General features: G+C 45.9%; 1 protein-coding gene across 5 annotated transcripts in view; it reads left to right on the top strand.

Annotated features, from left to right (window-relative positions):
- The window catches only part of SCN4A (sodium voltage-gated channel alpha subunit 4), a 107271-nt gene that overhangs the window by 11794 nt on the left and 70628 nt on the right, over positions 1-24849 (top strand). For 3 of the 5 annotated variants that reach the window (XM_083470421.1, XM_083470422.1, XM_083470419.1), the window contains exons 2-7: positions 13052-13379; positions 14741-14861; positions 15973-16060; positions 17264-17392; positions 20187-20278; positions 23277-23576. In XM_083470421.1, coding sequence (XP_083326547.1) covers positions 13110-13379; positions 14741-14861; positions 15973-16060; positions 17264-17392; positions 20187-20278; positions 23277-23576 — 1000 coding nt within the window. In that variant the 5' untranslated portion in view covers positions 13052-13109. Of the gene's footprint in view, positions 1-1839; positions 1926-13051; positions 13380-14740; positions 14869-15972; positions 16061-17263; positions 17393-20186; positions 20279-23276; positions 23577-24849 lie in introns of all 5 variants that reach the window. The other 2 variants (XM_083470420.1, XM_083470423.1) reach the window with 2 other exon arrangements.

Here is a 24849-nt window from a genome sequence, read left to right as displayed (position 1 = left end):
GGTCAACCAAGACTCCTAGATCCTTTTCACATGTACTGCTCTCAAGCCAGGTGTCCCCCATCTTGTATTTGTGCCTCTCATTTTTTTTGCCCAAGTGCAATACTTTACATTTCTCCCTGTTAAAAGGCTTTTATTTCTACCATCCATGAACTGGTAGAAGGAGCAAGTGTGATAAGTCACAAAAAGCATGCACGAGTTCACAGTGATGTGCACAAACATATATACCCCTTTCTAGTTCCCTCCCCCTTTCTCCTCCCTCAGGAGTCCTGCCCCATGTTGAGGTTCCTGAGCATGTACAGAAAGCTGTCTTGGGACTACAGTGGTGCCCCGCAAGACGAATGCCTCGCAAGATGGAAAACTCGCTAGAAGAAAGAGTTTTCCGTTTTGGAGGTGCTTCGCAAAACGAATCTCCTATGGGCTTGCTTTGCAAGACGAAAATGTCTTGCGAGTTCCTGCGGGTTTTCCCCCCTTCCCTCCCTTTTTCTAAGCCACTAAGCCGCTTATCAGCTGATCCGATAAGCCGATAAACCGCTAAAAGCCGCTAATAGCGCTAATCCGCTAATCCGTCAATGGGCTTGCTTCGCAAGACGAAAAAACCGCTAGACGAAGAGAATCACAGAACGGATTCTTTTCGTCTTGCGAGGCACCACTGTATTGTGGACTCTTGGCACCCTTCCCGGGAAAGGGGAATGAGAACGGTTCAACATGTCCAAAGGTGTTGCAACTGAATGAGATAAGATTCGTTTCTCAGGCCTGAGTAATCTTGGCAATGACAGAGTCTATTCATTAGCCTTTAAAAGTAACATTTTGCCTTTTGCCACAGCATCTTGTGAATAGAGCAGAGGAGAGCAGAGAAAAGCTGTTTTGGATTTTTAGAAGACAAAAGGAATTCTGGACAGTTTTGAGGCCTGGCGTGATTTCACAGACAGGATTTGGGTATCCTGTCCCTTCAGTAGTAGCATTAGGGGGGAAGTCCCAGCAAAAAGTCTCCAATCAGTGCCCATGAGAGCTTTTTCTTACTACTAACGGAGCACACAGTGAGGCAATACCACAGGGAGGCTTAGGCCTTCCCCTGACCTCCCCACATAACAATTTCCCTCCCTTACCTAACATTATTAAAATAAAATAAAAACAGTGACATGATTTTTAATCATGTCGGTGACATAATGTACAGTTAATGTCTTTAAAAAGCAGTCTGTGGCCATTTCTGCACCTTATATTGATGAATTCCATGTTTTCTGAAGATGTACTTAGTTTTTTTGGGGGGGTTGGGGGAACTGCCAGTACAGTATGTCGAATCCTGTTTCATTTTGATTGTTGTTTTTATATATCTTTTGTATACTTCTTAAACATTTTAATATTTTTAGATGCCGTGAATTCACAAGGTTTTTGGGTTTGTTTGTTTTTTAAAAAATGACAAATATACAGTTTTTTTTAAATGAATGAAATAAATATTGAGAGAAGCACAGCCAGCTTTTGAAATCAGCATTTATTCAAATTTTGTTGTTCTCCAGCCAAGTAACGCATACAAAGATGCATTTATTAAAGTGCCCATAAAAAACTTTTAGTATGCAAAAATGCATTATATTAGACAGAACTGCTTTGCAAAAATGTAGGTTTTACACAAAATTAAATGCAAAAAATATTGTGCATTTTAGGAGAAATTCTCACTAAAGTGCTGGTGAGAATTTCCACGAGGACTTTTTAAAAAATTGCAAGCTGATGTGGAAATGTGGAGAACTGGGGAGGAAATGAGAAGCTGAGAAGACCCAAAATTGACAGAGTCGCCCATCCCTATTTCTAGTAATGCTCCGTTTGTTTCCCTGACCGTTGATTCAGAAATGGCAAAGCGTTGAGAGGGATGACCTGCCTGCGTGAAGAACACCCCTTGCTTCAATCTTGGCCGTTCACAAATTTGAAAAGACGTAAGAGTTAGCTTATTTATTGCGCAGTAGCTCAGACCCTGCCACTCAAAGCCTCTTCCCCAGAGTGTGTTTACAAGGAAAGTACAAATCCAATTAACAATGCAACAAAAGCAATAAAACGCACAGGACAAAACTGACAGCAACAAAATCTAAAACAGCAGATGGCAGAGCGGCATTAAAAATGGGGGACATAAAATTTAAAAATGGCAGAGGAGTTGGAGGCGGCAGGAATGAGCGAGATGGGATGAGTGGTCTGATGCAGTACGAGCCGCGGCATATATATATTTTAGCTCTCCTTTTACGCTTTTTAGTTCCTGGTAGGAAGGCCAGCTGTCCTGAATTCCAGAGGAGAATTTCTCTTTTAGAAGGTGTGCTCTGTTTCAAGGGCTGTTTGGCCCAAGCCTGGATTTCGGATAAAAGAGAGAGATCGGCGGCCTTGAAGTTGTGCACCAGCACAAGGGCAGCAGATTGAGCCAGTACATAGGGCCGGCCTGCCCATTAGGCGGAGTGAAGTAGCTGCCTCGGGTGGTGGAGTCGGATGGAGTGTCCCACCCTGGCCACCACGGGGGGGGGGAGGGGTCATCTGGCGGCAGCTGCAGCAGCTTGGGGCCTGATCTTGCGTAACTGTCGCAATATCTCGGTATCTACATAACCCCGGTAAACAAGGCTTTGATGGAGTGGCGGCAGCGCCTTTCCGTTGTGGCTCAGGCAGCGAAACAGGATGGGCCACCCCTGTGAATGGGTCTAGACGTGGCCTGCCCCACGGGGTGCGACTGCAGTGCTGGCTTCCTGGCGGTGGGGTCATTGCTGCTTACCCAGAGCTGGGAGTGGGCGGCAGCGGGATGGTCAGTGCGGTGCAGGCACACTGGCGAGCATGGCAGATTAGCTCTGCCAGTACAGTGGTACCTCAGGTTAAGTACTTAATTTGTTCCGGAGGTCCATTCTTAACCTGAAACTGTTCTTAACCTGAAGCACCACTTTAGCTAATGGGGCCTCCCACTGCTGCCGCGCCGCCGGAGCATGATTTCTGTTCTCATCCTGAAGCAAAGTTCTTAACCCAAGGTACTATTTCTGGGTTAGCGGAGTCTGTAACCTGAAGCGTTTGTAACCTGAAGCGTCTGTAACCTGAGGTACCACTGTATGTCCAGACTTTGCTGACTTCTCCACCACTTCACCCCAGCTCTCGCCCTCCACATAAGCAGTATCTTAGGTCAGGCTTCCTCAACCTCGGTCCCCCAGATGTTTTTGGCCTACAACTCCCATGATCCCTACCTAGCTGGACCAGTGGTCAGGGATGCTGGGAATTGTAGTCTCAAAACATCTGGACGGCTGAGGTTGAGGAAGCCTGTCTTAGGTCATCTATACCTGTATACCTGAAGGAGCGTCTCCACCCCCATCACTCAGCCTGGACACTGAGGTCCAGCTCCAAAGGCCTTTTGGCAGTTCCCTCACTGCAAGAAGCAAAGTTACAGGGAACCAGGCAGAGGGCCTTCTTGGTAGTGGCACCCGCCCTGTGGAATGCCCTCCCATCAGATGTCAGATAAATGACGTTTAGAAGACATCTGAAGGCAGCCCTGTTTAGGGAAGTTTTTAATGACTGATGTTTTAATAAAAAAATTCCTTCCAGTAGCACCTTAAAGACCAACTAAGTTAGTTCTTGGTATGAGCTTTCGTGTGCATGCACACTTCTTCAGATATCAATCTTCAGATACCTATCTGAAGAAGTGTGCATGCACACGAAAGCTCATACCAAGAACTAACTTAGTTGGTCTTTAAGGTGCTACTGGAAGGAATTTTTTTATTTTGACTATGACAGACCAACACGGCTACCTATCTGTAACTGATGTTTTAATGTATTTTTAATCTCTTGTTGGAAGCCGCCCAGAGTGGGGAATGGGGAAGGTCAGCCAGATGGGGGTGGGTAATAAATTATTATTATTATTATTATCATCATCATCATTATATCTGGCCATTGTTTTCCTCACAATTGTGAGATTTGTTGTATTTCCAGTGAAATTAAAGTCATTACTAAAGTCACACATATATATTACCAGAGAGAGAGAGAGAGAGAGAGAGAGAGAGAGAGAGAGAGAGGGGATGACCCCCCCCACACTTTGGTTTCGGCCCCACCCACCATAGACCATGGCCACGTGGTTCCCAGAGGGTTCACCACCAGGGGATGCAGCCCCCCCCCCTGCCCTAGAAGGATGATCACAACCGACAGGTCTTCTTCTTTGGCGATCACTCGTAGCCAAGTAAGATTGCCTTCCAAAAACACGGTTTTAACAACGAGTCCGTAAGTGACTGTGGAGGCCAATTCTGGATCCACACCTCCTTCCACAGTGGGGGCATAGGTTTCTGGGCGGGAGTTGATCATGGTGAGGGTTTGCCAAGCGTGCCTTCCTCTTAGCACGTTTCTCCCTTTCGTCCTGGGTTCAAGCATCTTCAAAGCCCATGACACCTTTGGTAAAGGCTGTTCTCCAACTGGAGCGCTCGCTGTCCAGTGTTTCCCAGGTGTCAGTGTTTATACTACATTTGTTTTTTTTAAGATTTGCCTTGAGAGAGTCTTTGAACCTCTTTTGTTGGTCACCAGCATTATGCTTACCATTTTTTTTTAATAAAATTTTTTATTGGTTTTACAAAATTTTTAAAACAATACAAACATATAAAAAGACATACAAACACGTATAGTTTCATAGGCTTTTTTTCGTAAACCTTGTTTCTCAGACTCCCCCATACCTCCCCTTTCTGCATCCCGATGTCCAAATTTTTTTTAGCAACTTCTAAATATTTCTGTCAAACCTCTGTCCTCTTAATCTTTCCTTCAGTCTAATCTTATGTCACTGTAACCCTTTCTTTCTCAAAACCTCAACATTCTATATGCTTACCATTTTTAAGTTTGGAGTAGAGGAGCTTTGGAAGACGATAATCAGGCATCCGCACATCCCTCCATAACACACCCATCAAAATGGCAAGCATTTCACTAGCGGTTGTGTAAACTGACTGCAATCACAACAAAGTGTATGAAATGGGGTGGGTGGGTGGACATGTATTTCTACTCCAAAATCAAATGCGCCCGTCTACAAATCACCAGAAAGTTCCAGAAAGTTTGTAATATTTTGCATGATTCTTCCAGATGAAGAGTTGAGGTGTGGTCATTGTTGCGCTGATATTTGCTGGGCAGTAATGGGAAATGGAGCGATGAAAGATAGAGCTGTAAGAGATCTGTTTTCATCAAGTGCGCTACTCCAGTCTTAAGCACACTTACTTGGAAATAAATCTCGTGGATTTCACTAGCTGGGCGTTCCTTCTCAGGCATTCTTAGGAGGACTGTTGCTTTAACTTCCTTCTGCCATGTATATATTTGTGTACAATATACTCTGCAATTTTGGACGCCTCAAGACTGGCAGGATTAGGCTCTGTGCTGTTGCTTTTTAAACCTCTGTTCCGGATGGGCCTTTTAATACGGGCTCTTGTTTCACCTCCCAGGATAAAATTCTCTCCAGCTAGCCGCTAAGTCAGCTTCCTTCAGGGCGTCAGATAATCCCGGAAAGTGGAGGGAGGTTCTTTGTGCAAGTTTCAAATCAGGAAGTTTGAAGGAACAAAGTATGCCATCAAAACCGCAGAAGGAAATGGACTCGGCCAAGTGGCGTTGGGTTACAGGGACAATTTTAGGTGTGAGAGAGGTCTGTATTTTCAAGCTACCTTTTAACCCAGGGGTCAGCAAACCTTTTCAGCAGGGGGGCCGGTCCACTGTCCCTCAGACCTTGTGGGGGGCCGGACTATATTTTTTTTTGGGGGGGGGGAACGAATTCCTATGCCCCACAAATAACCCAGAGATGCATTTTAAATAAAAGCACACATTCTACTCATGTAAAAATATTCTGATTCCCGAACAGTCCATGGGTCAGATTTATAAGGTGATTGGGATGGATCTGGCCCCCTCTCCTTAGTTTTCCTACCCATGTTTTAACCCAATGTTTAAAATGTGTGGTGCCTGAAGTTCAAGCCCAGCTAAAGCGACACCTGCTGCCCTAGCAATCTTGCCGCTTTTTCCTAGCTGTGTGGCCCAGTTGTAGTAACACAATCATGAGAAAAATGGCATGTTGTCAGTAGTGTGACTAGCTAGGCATGTCCCAGCACTCTTTGATCTAAGTTTGCTTAGAGCCCTTTAGCACTGCTGAGGCTTTCCCTTCCCACAATTAGCTGGAAGTGGAATTAAAATGGTGATTTCACATAGCACTTTATATAGCACTTAGTTGTTCAACAGTGTTGTCGTCAAAGCTAAGTTTAGGAAGTTTATCCAGAAGTAAGTATTACTTAAAGGTCCCCATCAATATTAATTAGTAGCTTCCATCTCACAGGTTCTGCCCTTTTGCTTTCTTTCTGTGTCGTGCATCATTGCTGATGAATTATGTCCTAATTAGTCAGTTCCTATCGCCCATAGGGAGGACTAAGGGGAAATTCATTACTACTGCCATACTCCATTGAACACCAAATGGAAGAAGCAACAAGAAGGAAGCTTTTAATTAGAAGGACAGTAGCCTAGAAAAGCTTCAACTATATACACCAGACATGCTATAATTGTATTTCAGCTGGGGAAAACCTGCCGCATATCAAGTTTCAAAAAAAGGCCATGGGGAACACAGGAAACACTGAAATGCAACAGGATGGCAGTAGCATTGTCCAGATTCTCCAATTTGCTTCCAGGCCACACTAGGACTCTTTAGTGCTCCCAATACATTCCTCTTTCACAGTCAACTGGGATGGAATTATAACAGTGGCCCTGCATAATTCGCGATTTAGTGCTATCTCCCCCATTCCAGTCTTGCATCGCCTGTCCTCACAAAAAAGGCAAAAGTCAGGTCACATTATTGACGTGAAGCCTCCCAGTGTGATCTGAAAGTGTCTTTACTTAGAAATCAGTCCAGTGAGACTTCCAGCAGAATGCTAACTAGGTCTACTCAAAAGGAAGCCCTATTGAATTTAGTGGGGCTTGCCCTTGGGTAAGGAGAGTTAGGATTGCAGCCTTAATCCCTAGAGAGTGTGTTTTGTTAATGTCCTGAACTGCCCTGTACTTTCTTGCTTCCTAAACTCAAATGCCACCTGCCCCGTCAGAAATCCTTCACATCTTGATTTCTGTGCCCCCACCCTCCAGTCTTCCTCATTGACAGCCCTCCCATGGTGCAGTCTGCACTGTCGGCATCGTTCCCCCTCCCACCTTTCTCTTTCTCCATTTCACATCCAGCCAGGAAAAGCCAGACAGGCTGAGTATTATTTTATTAATAGTAATTAGGAGGGCTTTCCCCTGCCCCCCCCACCCGCAGAACAACTGTCCTCACAAAGCTGGTTCCATAAAGATAAAATGCTCATCGGTTACAAAAATTGCCATAAAACCATGTACAGCCATAAGAACCAACCAGCATTTGTTGTTTAGTCGTGTCCGACTCTTTGTGACCCCCTGGACCAGAGCACGCCAGGCACTCCAGTCTTCCACTGCCTCCCACAATTTGGTCAAACTCATGCTGGTAGCTTCGAGAACACTGTCCAACCATCTAGCCCTCTGTCGTCCCCTTCTCCTTGTGCCCTCCATCTTTCCCAACATCAGGGTCTTTTCCAGGGTGTCTCTCTTCTCATGAGGTGGCCAAAGTATTGGAGTCTCTGCTTCAGGATCTGTCCTTCCAGTGAGCAATCAGGGCTGATTTCCTTCAGAATGGATAGGTTTGATCTTCTTGCAGTCCATGGGACTCTCAAGAGTCTCCTCCAGCACCATAATTCAAAAGCATCCATTCTTCGGCGATCAGCCTTCTTTATGGTCCAGCTCTCACTTCCATACATCACTACTGGGAAAACCATAGCTTTTACTATACGGACCTTTGTCGGCAAGGTGATGTCTCTGCTTTTTAAGATGCTGTCTAGGTTTGTCATTGCTTTTCTCCCAAGAAGCAGGCGTCTTTTAATTTTGTGGCTGCTGTCACCATCTGCAGTGATCATGGAGCCCAAGAAAGTAAAATCTCTCACTGCCTCCATTTCTTCCCCTTCTGTTTGCCAGGAGGTGATGGGACCAGTGGACATGATTTTCGTTTTTTTGATGTTGAGCTTCTGACCATATTTTGCATAGTATAATCTAAAACCAGTGTTATCTCCTACTTCCCATTGTGTTTCCCCTTCACTTTCCTTGTTGCAAAAAATAAATAAAAATGCTAGCCTTTGAGGAAGTGGGCTTGTTGCTCAAGAGCTCTGAAGCAGCTTTAATTATTTAACCAGAATTTGCTGGTATAGGATTGAATCCCGTCTGAAAATTGCAACAGTTTGAAAGCTCCCTTAAGGGCTTATCCTCACTCATTTTTTGCCCCATGCTTTCTAGAAACAGGTATGTGTTTTCCTGGTCTGTGTTCTGAGAGCCCCACCTCTTTCCCCCGGAAAACTCGGATCTTTACCATTGAATCAGAGCAAATGGCACTTCGAGTTTTCCATGGATTGGTGTTTGTTCCAATTCAGCAGTAAAGAGCGGGGTTTTTTGTTTTTTTCAGGGAAAGAACCGGGGCGAAAAAAGAACAAGCGCTCGGATCTGTAATAGTTTTGTATAGTTGTTATAGCAGTTTGCACTGTATTTAATCTTTCTTTTAAGATTTTATTAAGACTTTTCATAATGCATTACAGTAGAGTAAGAAATGAATCTAAAAAACAACAGGAAAAGAGACGAATATAAAGTCCTCCTTCATGGATAGGTCTTAGCTTGTCCCACCCAGAGACATCAACTAACCATCACCTTCATCATCTTCATCAACTATCAACTGCATTTATCTGTATATTAAGCATTTTCATGTATGCTGCCCAGAGCTTTGGTTATGGCATGGCATAGAAATACATTTAATATCAATATATAAAATCATCCCCTGTATGGCAATGATATGGGGGGGCGGTGGCGGTGGAGACCTGGGAGCTTTCCCCCCTAGTGATAATTGCTGCTTGAAGGTATGTTGTTGGGATTGTGGCCGGAGAGGGAAGAGTTAAACCTCTCCACGCCATGTATTGCAGTCCCAGTGACCCCGGATTTTAAATGGGCAATCGTGTCATTAAAGTAACATCTGGTTTGGCCCCGAGTGACGCCAGCCACATGCCACAGGAAAGTAGTAATAGCAGCAGCAGCAGTAGTAAATAGTTACAATCATAATAATGAATTTGCAGAGTCTTTCCAGCTGGCCCAGATCAAATATTCATTCTATTTTCTCAAATGTCTGAACGTGGATATGATCAAAATCCTATCGCCGCAATAAAATACTCCCATTATTTTATTTTATTTTTTTCTAATAATTTCTAATAATTTTGTATTAGTTTCCCCCCACAAAATTTAAAATTGTTCAATTCACCTTCAATATACAGTGGTACCTCGGGTTACATACGCTTCAGGTTACATACGCTTCAGTTTACACACTCCGCTAACCCAGAAATATTGCTTCAGGTTAAGAACTTTGCTTCAGGATGAGAACAGAAATCGTGCTCCGGCGGCGCGGCAGCAGCAGCAGGAGGCCCCATTAGCTAAAGTGGTGCTTCAGGTTAAGAACAGTTTCAGGTTAAGAATGGATCTCCGGAACGAATTAAGTACTTAACCCGAGGTACCACTGTAATTTATTGCATTTTGACTTCCCATTCTTACGGCCGCGATGTTCCTGTTGTAATCCTTTCTTTACTGCCATAACTACCATTCATTTTCTAATATATCTTATATTACTATTAATTATTTATTCTCCTCCCCTTGCCTATAATTCAAATCCTGCTTGCATTTTCATTTGACTATATATATTTTTCTTAAATAGTCCAAAAATAATCTCCAGCAACATTTCCGTCTCATTGATCTCATATATTTGCTGTCAGCTCCACCATCTCTGAATATTCCGGTAACTTTAAAATCCCTTGATTTTATTTTCTCAGCATGTGTGGTTGCCGGTTCTTGATCCTGGGATGGGTGTGAGTCTATTATGGGGCATTCGAGGCCCAGAGCTGGATGCTTGCTGTGGTCAGGGCAGTGTCCCAGCTCAGTACGTTTCTGTACTCTCCAAAATACTTCACAGATGATACGAAGGATACTCGGGCAACACCCTAATTCTCATGCCAAAAATTACCGCCTTCCCCTCCCCGGCATTAAACTACAGATCTCCTCTGACGTATTGCTGCATTTATTTTCTCTGCAATGAAGCCAAGATGGTGGTTTTGGTTTTAAAAACCAGCAATAATTAGAAAAACAACAACATAACGATCTGCTAATAACCCACGGCTCAGAAAACATAGCTCATCATCTGTAGTGTGTGAAATGGCTTGCAAATGAGGAAGGGCATAAGGAATATTTGAAAAAAATATGTTAATATTTAAACCTTAGAATAGCTTTGGAAGTATATATAGGCTGTAGGGTTAGAAGTAGAAGATAGGGTATTTTACAATAGTATAATTTGTAAGAGATAAAATGTGAAGATATTTTAAGTGCGATTTAAAAAAAGAGATGGTTAGAAATTATGATATATGTAAACTGCTAAAGGTGAAGTAAAATGAAAATCAGATAGGTGGGACTTGGGGAATCCCACTTCAGTGGCGTAGCGTGGGGGGTGCAGGGGGGGCCGGCCACACTGGGCGCAACATCTGGGGGTTAGGGTTAGGGGGCGCAAATCCACGGGTTAGGGGGCGCAAATTACTTGCCTTGCCCCGGGTGCTGGCAACCCACACTACGTCACTGTCCCACTTAACAATGTTTAGAAAAATAAGGATAGGACAAGAATTTGTTCGTATTGTTCGTCTTTTCTGTTTGTGTTTTTTATTTGTCTTATAAAATGAATAATTTTTTTTGGAAATAAATAAACGCGGAAGGGCTGACAGCTAGAATGGGGGCAGAGGCCTACATAGGGGTCCAGTGTGGCTGACAAGCGGCAAAGAGGCCAGCCTGGAATCTGCACCTGGCATCGCAGGACAACTGCCAGGCTTCAGTGCCCCAGCAGGCTGAGTGCCCAAGGCACTCCTCATGGGGCAGCTGGACCTGAGTGCTTCCATTTTAATCGCCCCAGTGCCCTGGAGCATTGTGGGAGCTTAAAATGCCATTTTCCAGCTGCCCCGGAGCAGCCCTGATGACGGTGAGCCGCAGCCCTGTTTCCATTTTACATGCGTCTTCCTCCTGCCTCTTCCTCTTCTTCCTTGGGAGGAATGACCTGAGTCATCTTGTTGCTGAAACCTGACGCTTTCTCTGATGGTCCACAGCAGCTGGAGAAACTGCCAAGCACAGGAGGCTGCCCAAAGCATAGCTGTCAACTTACAGATTTGAAAATAAGGGACCAGCAGCCTCAAAAATAAGGGGCCAGCAGCCAAAATAAGGGATTTTCAGAGCACAGCTATGTTCAACTTCTGAGCCCCTCCCAGCCAAAGGCAGAAAGCCCAGCCAGCAACCAAACGGTGCTCAAGCGGTGGTTCCCACAGCGCAGCAACCCAGCAAAGGGGATGCAGCAAGGGAAACCACCATCACCTCTCTGCTGGGAAGCACTGAGCAAAGGCGAGTCCCCAGGCAACGCGGCTGATTTGATCGGCACAAGGCATGCAAGCTCCACCCCCCGGTCGTTCTTAGACTCCTTATTGGGTGAGCAACGCAGCCAAGCAACACAGCTGGAGCCTCCCTCCTCCCTGGCCGGTAGGGAGGGAGGGAGAGGAGCTGCTTCCTTTGAAACCCGGGAAATTTAAGGGACATCATCAATAAGGGACAGCAGTGGGACACGGCGCTGGGATAAGGGACTTTCCCGCCAAATAAGGGACAGTTGACAGCTATGGCCCAAAGGCTGCCTGGCTGTATATTGGAGGCAGGATCCCACTGGGAGCTGCCGCTGCCATAGCAGCATACCTGCCCCATCAACATTTCCCCAATGAAAATAGGGGAGTCCTGTATCATCATCATCATCACCATCACCATCACCATCATCATTTTATTATTTACACGCCGCCCATCTGACTGGGTTTCCCCAGCCACTCTGGCCAAATTCCAACACATATAAAAACACAATAAAACATTAACAAAACTGCCCTATACAGGGCTGCCTTCAGGTACTTTCTAAAGTTTGTAGAGTTACCGTATTTTTTGCTCTATAAGAATCACTTTTTCCCTCCTAACAAGTAAGGGGAAATGTGTGTCTTATGGAGCGAATGCAGGCTGCTCAGCTATCCCAGAAGCCAGAACAGCAAGAGGGATTGCTGCTTTCACTGCGCAGCGATCCCTCTTGCTGTTCTGGCTTCTGGGATTCAGAATATTTTTTTTCTTGTTTTCCTCCTCCAAAAACTAGGTGCGTCTTATGGTCTGGTGCATTTTATAGAGTGAAAAATACGGTACTTATCTCCTTGGCTTGGGGGACGCATAACTCCGTACCCTTCAACATTTATCCGATGAAAATAGGGACGTCCTAAGGAAAAGTGGGACATTCCAGGATTAAAACAGAAACCAAGATGGCTTCTGTAAATCCAGGGCTGTCCCTGGAAAATAGGGACACTTGGAGGGTCTGTGGTTGTCTGAATGCATCCAGTCATTGCATGAATGAGCTTGTAAGGTAAAAGTAAAGGACCCCTGGATGGTTAAGTCCAGTGGAAGGTGACTATGGGGTTGCAGCGCTCATCTCGCTATCAGGCCGAGGGAGCCGACGTTTGTCCGCAGACAGTTTTTCTGGGTCATGTGGCCAGCAGGACTAAACCGCTTCTGGTGCAATGGGACAGAGTGACGGAAAACAGAGCACACAGAAGCTCCTTTAACCTTCCCGCCGCAGTGGTACCTATTTATCTACTTGCACTGGCGCGCTTTTGAACTACTAGGTTGGCAGGAGCTGGGACAGAGCAACGGGAGCTCACCCTGTCGTGGGAATTCGAACTGCTGACCATAGCTGTCAACGTTTCCCTTTTTAAAGGGAAATTCCCTTATTCTGAATAGGGATAGGAATCGCAAGAAAAGGGAAAAGTTGACAGCTATGCTGCTGACCTTCCAATCAGCAAGCCCAAGAGGCTCAGTGGTTTAGACCACAGCGCCACCCGCGTCCCTATGAATGAGTTTGTAGTGGAGTACAGTCTGGTGCAAAATGAAAATTTCCCCCTCCTTCTTGTCTCTGCAGCCTCCCCACCATTGCCTTGTGGCAGCAGGCAGAATAGGCCCAGGAGCAGAATGCAAAGATGGCCGCCCCGCCACCATACATCCCTGGTCCAGAGTGCCTGCGCCCATTCACCCGCGAGTCCCTCCAGGAGATAGAGAAACGGATCGCGGAGCGAGAAGCCGAGAAGTTGAAGCCGAAGCATGAGGAGATTCACGAGGAAGAAAAGGAGGCCAAACCCCGAAGTGACCTGGAGCAAGGGAGAAGTCTCCCAATGATCTATGGGGACCCTCCCCCAGAGCTGATAGGGGTGCCCCTGGAAGACTTGGACCCATTCTACAAAGATCAGAAAGTAAGCCGGAAGTGTTGGGTAGGAATTGGAAAGCGAATAACTCAAGCACTGCTTTGAGGTGGTTGTTGTTTTCCCCCCAATCAAGCAGTGTATTATATTTTAGGAAATACAAATAGATAGATAGATGATTAGATAGATAGATAGATAGATAGATAGATAGATAGATAGATAGATAGATAGATAGATGGATGAATGTGCGCTAGTCCTTTGAGGCTGTCCTGGGTTGCTTGTGGTGTGAAGGTGACTTGGAAATGGCTCAGGCTGAATGCTCGTATACAGGAGCACATCATAAAGCCATGATTTATTTATTTATTCATTAGTTAATTACTGCCCTTGAAATGTCCATATTAGCTCACCCATCCTCTTATGCAACAGTTAGTGTTGAGGACAACAAAGATGGCACCTTAGGAAATATTCTATGAAACCAGAAAGTGACACATGGCTAGAATTCAGAATGTAATTCTTGGATGAAGGGTGGTATAGATATAATAATAATAATAATAATAATAATAATAATAATAATAATAATAATAATTTATAAGGTTGGGAAGCCTGGAGATAAGCAGGCAATTGGGCTGAGAAAGAGGCAAGGCAGTCTGAGAACAGGCCAGTATTCACTGTTTACTCAGGTAGTGATGCTCAACTTAAGGAACCTGGGACTGAGTCAGACGCATCTATGTTGTGCTTATCCCACACAGATTTCTCCCCAATTCCTGTCTCACCCTTAATCTTGACAAACGTCAAGTTCTCTCCCCACTTCTACTAAAATTATGAACAATTCTTGCATCTTGTATGCATTATTGTACCTGCAAGATTATAAGCATGCTATGTGCAAGTACGCTCCAGGTTTCATAAAGCAAACACCACATAAACAATTCACATCACTATTAAAATAAATATGCTTTTGCAGTGGATGCTCGGGTTGCAAATGTGATCCATGCGGGATGCACGTTCGCGGCGCACCTGCGCATGCGCGGGTTGCAATTCGGCGCTTATGCGCAAAGCGCGATTTAGTGCTTCTGCGCATGTGCTACTGCTGAAACCCGGAAGTAACCCGTTCTGGTACTTCCGGGTTTCAGTGGTTCGTAACCCGAAAAAACACAACCTGAAGTGTCTGTAACCTGAGGTATGACTGTATAACATTTCGCTGCAGAAATACAGTACGGCACATAACATATTTTGTTATGTGTCTGGCTGGCAATAATCTCATAGACGCTTCCAAACACCACATTATGCTCGGGAAGCCGCGAGTCTTCATTCTGGTTCCAACATAACGTAAGTTTGCAGGCTAAGTCGTTGTTTTGAAAGAGAACTTGCCATGACTTGAGGTTAATAGCAATGTCTGTTTCTCCCTTCCTCAGACATACATCCTCCTCAACAAAGGAAAGTGCATTTTTCGGTTCAGTGCCACCCCTGCTCTCTACATGTTGGATCCTTTCAATATTGTCCGGAGAGGTGCCATCCAAGTGCTTATACATTCATATCCTTTGCACTCGCTGAGAACGCGCATGGCATGGTTTCACTTGGGAGGAAGCTGTGGGGTTTTGCCGATGCCGTAGTCATTCTTGTAGGACCAGACGGGGGCGGCTGCAGCGACAGAGACCTGCAGAGTATTTCACGAAAGTGTCATTTAGTGTCCTTGCTTTCTTGTAGTACGTGAGGAAGAGGAACACCCTTTTCCTCATACGATTTCCCAGTGCTATTTTTCTAGAGAAAAAGGTGCCACAACTCACTATGAACACCTCCCTTGTTCTCTTCAAAGGGCAATAGTGCCCACCTGAGAGGTACTAGAGCATAGTTCCAGCTGTGGGGAAAAGCCCTCTCCTTTCCATTTGCAGAATTTTTGGTGGAAACAAGCACTTCGCTGTCACCAGCTGAACAATGTCTACAGTGGTACCTTGTTTCTCAAACTTAATCCGTTCCGGAAGTCCGTTCCAAAACCAAAGCATTCCAAAACCAAGGCGCGCTTTCCCATAGAAAGTAATGCAAAACCAATTAATCCATTCCAGACTTTTAAGAACAACCCTTAAAACAGCAATTTAACATGGATTTTGCTGTCTTATGAGACCATTGATCCATAAAATGAAAGCAATAAACAATGTACTGTACTATAAAATACCGTATTTTTTGTTCTATAACACTCACTTTTTCCCTCCTAAAAAGTAAGGGGAAATGTGTGTGCATCTTATGGAGCGAATGCAGGCTGCACAGCTATGCCAGAAGCCAGAACAGCAAAAGGGATTGCTGCTTTCACTGCGTAGCGATCCCTAACCCTAACCCTAATCCTAAACTGGGCTGCCTTCAGATGTCTTCTAAAAGTCAGATAGTTGTTTATTTCCTTGACATCTGGTGGGAGGGCGTTCCACAGGGCGGGTGCCACCACCGAGAAGGCCCTTTGCCTGGTTCCCTATAACCTCACTTCTCGCAGTGAGGGAGCTGCCAGAAGGCCCTCGGAGCTGGACCTCCGTGTCCGGGCTAAACGCTGGGGGTGGAGACAACCCAACAGGGCTGTTGTTCCCTTGTCTTTACCAAACGGGTTTGTCTTGGGAATTTCAATAGAGGCCTGATGCATTTCCTTGACCTCATTTCAAATTATTCAGCATGTTTATCATGATTACCATCTTAGCCAACTGTGTCTTCATGACCATGAGTGACCCGCCGGTGTGGGCCAAGGATGTGGAGTAAGTGCTATTTTTCTTTCTTTCTCTTTCCCCCCTTTTCTCTTCCCAGTTTCCTGCCTGGTCACTATAGGCTGGGCTGTGGGAGGGGGAAATGGAACCAAAGGAGAAACTTACAGGCATTCTTAATCCAAAAGCGAAGCTGGGGTGGCCAGATGAGGAACCTTGTGTGATCAGAAAACTTGCAGTAACTATAATGCTTCAAAAATAACAGGGGGGTGACACAAACTCCCTGAGAAGCAGTATTATTGTAACCCGGCTGACATGAGAAGATTAAAAGGCAGGTTGTGGGGTTGTTTCACTGCTCAAAGTCATGCAAATTACGGTATTTTGGCTTCGTGGTATCTGTGAATATAGCCAGTGAGTGTGCTTTCATTTTTTTGGGGGGGGGATGGATACATCCATCTCTTCCACCTTTTATTTTCAGCTCTCCTTGCATAGGTTCATTAACCTGAATCCTTCTCTTTAGCAATTGATCCTATAGCCTGAGTGTCAAAGGTCCTTAGGTTCATTTTCTTGAGTACATCGAGTTTTAAAAGGGTCCCAGGTTCTAAGAAAGATCTCTGGCTCTAGAGTGAATATGAATTTGGGAAGTATGATTCCGGCAAATTCTACCTTCTAACTTAATATTTGCTTGCAAAAGGTACCGTAGATTCCGGCGTATTAGGCGATTGGGTGTATAAGACGACCCCAACTTTTGCTGTTCAGTTTTAGAGTTACAGCGTTTGAGTGCCGCCAGGGGCAGAGCGTGCAGCCCTCTGCTGCCTCTGCCGTTGCAGCAGCAGCAGCCCGAGGCAAGGCGTTTGGCGGGTGGGCGAGCGCCACGCTCGGAAGGACTTTCCGCGCCGCCTTCTGTGGGGAGGGAGGAAGAGCAACGGCTGAAGGGGTGCCTCTGCTCACCGGCTCCCTCTCTTCCTTCTCAACATGTCTACCCGGCGCATATGACGCAACCCCAACTTTTGGGGTGATTTCCCCAGGGATAAAAAGTCATCTTGTACACCGGAACATACAGTATCCCTATATTCTTCTGCTGCAAATTGTTTACATCATGCCCTATTTTTATGCTATTGGATCGAGAGGCTTTTTAGGAAAACAGGATGCAGGGTATTTAATATATATGTTAAATATCAGCAATAAACCTTGCATATATATTTTTTGCTATTAATTCTGCTTCCCTTGCCCTCCATAACCCTCCCCTGTTCACAGATACACTTTTACTGGCATCTACACCTTTGAGTCTATGATCAAGATATTGGCCCGGGGATTCTGCATTGACAACTTTACATTCCTGAGAGATCCATGGAACTGGCTGGATTTCAGTGTCATCGTTATGGCGTATGTTGCATTTAGCAGGAGCAATGTGGTAAACCAGCTGGGGGAAACCAGAGGGCGTCAGCATGTGGGTGTGGGGTGGAAATCCTCATGCATGTACTGTATGGCGATGGCAAGCACTGAGACCATATTTCCAGTTAGCTACTGTCTCCTGGGGGACACGGATGGCGCTGTGGGTTAAACCACAGAGCCTAGGACTTGCCAATCAGAAGGTCGACAGTTCGAATCCCTGCGACAGGGTGAGCTCCCGTTGCTCGGTCCCTGCTCCTGCCAACCTAGCAGTTCGAAAGCACATCAAAGTGCAAGTAGATAAGTAGGTACCGCTCCGGCGGGAAGGTAAACGGCGTTTCCGTGCGCTGCTCTGGTTCACCAGAAGCGGCTTAGTCATGCTGGCCACATGACCCAGAAGCTGTACGCCGGCTCCCTCGGCCAATAAAGCGAAATGAGCGCCGCAATCCCAGAGTTGGTCACGACAGGACCTAATGGTCAGGGGTCCCTTTACCTTTACCTACCGTCTCCTGGGCATACCCAGAATACTATAGTTGGAAGTGTCAACAACTTTTGTGTCCGCACTTTTGCTTTTTGAAGCATGGCAACCCTACTTTAATGACTTTTGAAACTGCCCAACCCCTTAGCCAAAGACCACCTGAAAAGCATCATACAAGTGCCACACAGAAAGAGGCGGTCTACAACAGAAATTTGAGAGTGTGGTTTGTCTCCTTTCTGATAAGATACTTTATAATGGTCACTGATTGCATTACCTGGCCGGTGTGGCCATCCTTTTGATGGGATGCGGGTGGTGCTGTGGTCTAAGCCACTGAGCCTCTTGGGCTTGCCGATTCCCGCCATGAGGTGGGAGTTTAGCGCTAGGGAAGGAGTTTTCCAGAGCAAAGCACTAGGGCAATGGTAAGTGGACTCGTGCTTTCTAGGTGCGAGACATGCGGAAGTGGGGACGAGCCCTAAGTCTCTCATGTTTGTGGGACTTAGAGTGGGGTTAAAAAGTTTAGCCCTGTTCTAAAACTTAGAAAAAAATGAAACACAGTATTGTTTAACTCAATGCTTTAGGGAATAAACAAGCTGAGGAGATCAGCTGATAGTCACAGTACATACACAGTCCTTCTTGTGCTGTGTCACAAGGATGGTGGTGCAACACAATTGTCGCGGGAGGAAAAGCTGCTAGCGGCTTTCTGCACAGGACTAGAAGCTTTTACCAGGTTGGGGGGAGATGGTGTGTGTAGAGTTGTATGTCGTTTCGCAGGGACATGTGTGGCGCTGTGGTCTAAACCACTGAGCCTCTTGGGCTTGCCGATCAGAAGGTCGGCAGTTCAAATCCCCGCGACGGGGTGAGCTCCCGTTGCTCTGTCCCAGCTCCTGCCAACCTAGCAGTTTGAAAGCACACCAGTGCAAGGAGATAAATAGGTACTACTTTGGCAGAAAAGTAATCAGCGTTTCTGTGCGCTCTGGTTTCCGTCACGGTGTCTTGTTGTGCCAGAAGCAGTTTAGCCATGCCGGAATGACCTGGAAAGCTGTCTGTAGACAAACGCCGGCTCCCTCGGCCCGAAAGCGAGATGAGTGCCACAACCTCATAGTCACCTTTGACTGGACTTAGCCGTCCAGGGGTCCTTTACCTTTACCTTTTGATATGGTAAATACCTTAGTTCTTGAATCCAGGTCACAGCCGTTCCCTATTCATACACAAAATATACCTTTAAAACAGGGTTTGTAGCATTTGTAAGTGAAAAGAACTACTGGGAAATGTTTGTCCAAGATATTTCCATCTGCAGAGGAAATATTTAGAGTCATTAGAAGTCAAGATGGCTTCAGGATTGCTCTCCTGTACTATTTCAGGCATGTGGTTTATATACTTATGTATGTGTGTTTACCTTGTTCAGTAATCAACATTTATTTTATATTTTAGACCTAAGAATTCTTATAACACCCTGCTCTAGTTTATTGGCTCCTAGTTGCAGTGCTGGAGACACAGAAAGTGTAATGGCATAATAGCAAATGTTTCCTTTACTAAATATTGCCAAGGAGACTTGAGACACACGATTCTGGTGGACTCAACACCCCCTAACAACTTGTGAGCCTCTGAAATATAAGGAGACTCTATTGCTGTTGTTGTGAACAGCTTGTGTGTGTTCCTGCCATTTCCTTATTATGCTTGGTCAACCTGTACAGTTGTAAATAAAAAGATTCTTACAGAGATACCAGTGTTTTCCACACCAAAGGAAACTTAACCCTGAATGTTCCGCCATGTGAGAAGCAAGATTGCAAAGCGATATTTAGCATTCCTCCTCTCCTGAGGAAGAATTGTGCAGGATTTTAAAGCATCCATACACTTTCTGTCAAAGTAAATGACTGATCAAACGTTCTGCTTTGCCTTTTCCTATCTTTTCAGCATCCTGACACAAGTCCAAACTGGACAGTGTAGCAGCAGTTTTGTCTAATTAAGCCCAGGCTCTGTCCCAATGAAAGGGGCAAAGGGGCAATTTTTAACAGCAAAGGTGCCCAGCTTGCCCTCACTCGCATGCTGACTCTGATCCCACAGTCTTATCTCCTCAGGCACGGTCTCCCTCAGCTGAGCTCCGGTGCCCTTGATGGGTCAAATGCTGTTTGCAGATCCTGGTTTTAACTCGGACATTTGCTGCCATCACAACCGACTTCAGAGCTGTGTCTCCTACATAGTTCCATCCCCGGAGGCGTTGTTTCCCTCTCTTTGCCTGTCGATAACCCTTGTTTCTACTTTTACTATGTTGCCTTTCAATGAACAGCTCGCTTGCCCTCTCTTTTCTAGCTACGTCACAGAGTTCGTAGACTTGGGCAACATCTCTGCTCTACGGACATTCCGGGTTCTCCGGGCACTTAAAACCATCACAGTCATTCCAGGTGGGTAATGGGGAGGGTAGCATTGGTGGAGGTGAAGACCTTTGTTCTAAACAAAAATTGCCCCTTTTCCCTTATCCAAGAGCCCATACAGAGTCCTTACATAGGTTCCCTATTGGTAGGAGAGAATAACAGGCCAACCAGAGAATATTGAGAAGCTAAGCAGCTAGTAAGCTTGATCTTTATTGATCTATTGCAACAGGGTGCTCCCCTCACCCACAAGAGAAAGGAGGGGCCCAGAAAAATGCCGTGCAAGGCCTTATAAAGACTTTTGAAATTGTCACCCTGTAGATCAAGACCACCCCTAGAAACATCATACATACATCACAGAAAAGGCTGTCTAAAACAGAAATTTGAATGTTGTTTTTCTCCTGTCCTTGTTTATTTCCTGTCTGGCAGGTTACTTGATTGGATTGCCTGGGGAGCCTGGCCAGTCCTTTGTAATGATAAATACTTAGTTCCTGGGCCATGTCACAGGCTCACACCCTATTCATATCTTAAATGTGTCCTTAAGATAGTATTTGTGAGGAAAGAGACAATGGGGAGACTTTTCCACTTTGATCTCAGTTTAGGAATCAAAATGGTTCCAGGTTGGTCTTCCTGTTCTGATCTATGTATGTGCTTGGTTGGTACACTTATGAACATTTAACATATATCTAAGACCATAAAATTCCTATCGCAACTTCAGGCAGATTTCATTTTTCATATGCATCAGAGATGAACTGGCTTCCAGTGGGGAGCATTCGCTGGACGCACTTCATTCGGGCCCCCAACTTGTATGGGTCTGGAAGCTCTTGGTTTGCTTTATGCCCAAGAGTTGCCTGTTACCCCCAATTTTTTTTAACATGCCCTGTAGAAAACATTACCAAAGGACACCCTTGATCTTCTTCAGGGAAAGAGGTAACTGCAGCAAAGGTGGAAATGTTAAGATCCTAGTTTTTGAAGATGCCATTGTACACTATAAGGCGAAACCCTCCTACAGTGCATTGGTTGCTCTTTACAATGCAAAAATACAGATAAAAGCGGCTACTTTCCCCATCTCTGCAAACCAATTGGCTTTAAATTATATTTCAGGGAAACCAGCTCAAAACTTAAAGTACAGGTTTTTAAGGCTGCTTCCCAGCCAAAGGAATGCACATGGCAGCTAACTATTGTCAAAGGTAACACTTACAGTTGCTTCTATACTTTATATACTTTGGGACACGGGTGGCGCTGTGGTCTAAACCACTGAGCCTCTTGGGCTTGCCAATCAGAAGGTCAGCGGTTCAAATCCCCGCAACGGGGTGAGCTCCTGTTGCTCTGTCCCAGCTCCTGCCAGTTCAAAAGCGTGCCAGTGCAAGTAGGTAAATAGGTACCGCTGTGACGGGAAGGTAAATGGCATTTCCATGCGCTCTGGCTTCCGTCACAATGTTCCATTGTGCCAGAGGTGGTTTAGTCCTGCTGGCCACGTGACCCGGAAAGCTGTCTGCGGACAAACGCCAGTTCTCTCGGCCTGAAAGCAAGATGAGTGCTGCAACCCCTTAGGCGCCTCTGACTGGACTTAACCGTCCAGGGGTCCTTTAACTTTATACAGCTCTGAATACCTACATGCATCTCACATCCAGGCAGTTATTTGAATGTCTGCATTCTATGGAGCAGTTGCAGCAACAGGGGACCACTCCCTCTCCACTGGTTTTTGTACCTTCCCCCAATGGGCTGCACACACACAGCCGGAGACTGCTTCTGAATGTCAACTTCCTCTGCTCATCCCTTTTCAGTCCTCTCCTGGTTCTGGGAGTCAGTGGTGGAGGAGAAAGCAGGGAAGGACCTGGCCCTTCCGTTGCCTGACCTGCTTCTTCCTCTTCTTCTCCTGATCCAGCTTGTACTCCACCTTCTAGCTCTGGAGGTTCCCTGCCTCCAACACTTGACTCTAGGCCGGCACAGTTCCCCACAAATCACTGACCCCTCTTCCAAGTCAGACTCCAGCCCCACATCCCTCGTCCCTGCCAGTCCCTGCCAGTCCCTGACATCAGAGCATGTCAGTTGTTAGAATTTATGTTCAATGCAAACTGTGCCTTAATAAAATAAAATAAAATAATAAAAATTGTTAGAAACCAAAATCGTTACCAACCAACAGCATTGATAACCACCCTGGGACCTCTGGGTATAGGGCATTATATAAATAAAACAGATAAAATAAAATAAATGTTGGTCCCTACCAGAGAAGAATGAAGCTATTGGACTATGCCCAAATGGCAAAACTGACCGGAAAGCTCAGGAATCAGGGAGACCACAACTTTAATAAGGAATGGGGGGAAATTTACAATTTACCTTAAAGAACACTGTAAGCAGCTGAAAACATTAGCAGGACTGCAATAGCGCTTGTAATGTCATGAGAACTATGGATACAATGGATTAATAAATAATCAGGATTATCTTTTTTAAAATGCAGTAGAAAAGGTTTAATAACAGAACCCACGGAGGGGAAGGTGGGAAGTCCAGAGATTCGGGAGAATCTTGTAACTTTGGGTGTGCTGTGATATGTCTGTAAATTTAAATATGCAAAATCAAATTGAGAGAGAGAGAGAGTAGGATGTTGGGTTGTTTTTTTATAAAGCCACTAAGCTTAGTTTACTAGGGATGCGGGTGGTGCTGTGGGTTAAACCACAGAGCATAGGACTTGCTGATCAGAAGGTCGGCGGTTTGAATCCCTGCGATGGGGTGAGCTCCCGTTGCTCGGTCCCTGTTCCTGCCAACCTAGCAGTTCAAAAGCACGTCAAAGTGCTAGTAGATAAATAGGTACCACTCCGGCGGGAAGGTAAACGGTGTTTCCGTGTGCTGCTCTGGTTCTCCAGAAGCGGCTCAGTCATGCTGGCCACGTGACCCGGAAGCTGTACGCCGGCTCCCTCGGCCAATAAAGCGAGTTGGTCACGACTGGACCTAATGGTTAGGGGTCCCTTTACCTTTTAAGCTCAGTTTGTTGCCTGTAAGTAATGCTGTTTCTCTCCCCCCATGCAACTAGGGCTGAAAACTATTGTGGGTGCGTTGATCCAGTCTGTCAAGAAGCTCTCAGATGTCATGATCCTCACAGTATTCTGCTTGGCCGTCTTCGCCCTCATCGGCCTGCAGCTTTTCATGGGGAACCTGCGGCAAAAGTGTGTGCGCTGGCCGCCGTTCACCAACGACACACTGGATGACGGTTTCATGGGCAACACCACTCTGTACGACAACGGCACCCTGTATGACAACAGCACCCTGTACGACAACGGCACCCTGTATAGCAACGAGACCTTTGACTGGGATGAGTACATCCACAACGAAGGTAAGGGCTGCTTTTTCAAGAGCTGCTGATGCTATCGCTTTTGACTTGGCCCGGAGCCGTGCCAGATGGGCATCTCAAACCCGAACCGCTAGCACTTACAGTATTTTTCACTCCATAAGATGCACCTGACCATAAGACGCACCTAGTGTTTAGAGGAGGAAAGTGGGAAAGCCCCGGTTTTTTGGGGATCAGCTCACAGTTGTGCGGCTTCTTTTGCAAAGGAGAAAAGCCCATTTTTTTTGAGGATCAGCTCAAAATTGTGGAGCTTACTTTTGCAAAAAATCCTGTTTTTATGTGGTTCAACTCACAGTTCTGCAGCTTCTTTAGGAAAGGAAAAGGAGCTGTTTCTACAGTTTCCACACGGATAACCTAACCAGCCAGTCACATGTCGCAGCCTCCGTCTGCAGAACCTTCAACAATGGAGGCCTGGTCAAGGGTGCGGGACCGAAAAGGGAGCCAGCGATCACCACACATTCGCTCCATAAGACGCACAGACCTTTCCCCTTAGTTTTTAGGAGGAAAAAAGTGCATCTTATAGAGCGAAAAATACAGTAATTGCTTATTTAGCTCATATACATAAATACATTTGTATATGAGTTAAATGTGCAATTAAGTGCTAGCGGTTTTATGCTCGCAAGACTAAATGCTTTCCCCTCTGCAGTGACCACAGGTAGATACTCGCAAATTCCTTATCAAGCCTGCCTGTGTGCCTGCAGTCAGGGACTACCAGATTTGCTGGTCATTATTCTTTTGGACTGCCCTTTGCACAGCAGAGGGACGCGGGTGGCTCTGTGGGTTAAACCACAGAGCCTAGGACTTGCCGATCAGAAGGTTGGTGGTTCGAATCCCCACGACGGGGTGAGCTCCCGTTGCTCGGTCCCTGCTCCTGCCAACCTAGCAGTTCAAAAGCACATCAAAGTTCAAGTAGATAAATAGGTACCGCTCCGCCGGGAAGGTAAATGGCGTTTCCGTGACTGCTCTGGTTCACCAGAAGCGGCTTAGTCCTGCTGGCCACATGACCAGAAGCTGTACGCCGGCTCCCTTGGCCAATAAAGCGAGATGAGTGCTGCAACCCCAGAGTCAGCCACGACTGGACTTAATGGTCTTTACCTTTACCTTTACCTTGTACAGCAGACTCCGCAAACAGATGCTAAGCAAGGTGTTGGACCTGCAACCCATGGCTCCGAGAGAAAGCCACTTGAGGTTCCTAATGACCCCCACGGGGGTCGTTTAAACGGCTCCCGAGCCGCCCCCGAACCAAGCTGCCTGCTCA

Source organism: Podarcis liolepis (assembly GCF_965112155.1).
Source record: "Podarcis liolepis genome assembly, chromosome: 13".
NCBI classification, from domain to species: domain Eukaryota; kingdom Metazoa; phylum Chordata; class Lepidosauria; order Squamata; family Lacertidae; genus Podarcis; species Podarcis liolepis.
This window is presented reverse-complemented; position numbering and strand designations above follow the sequence as displayed.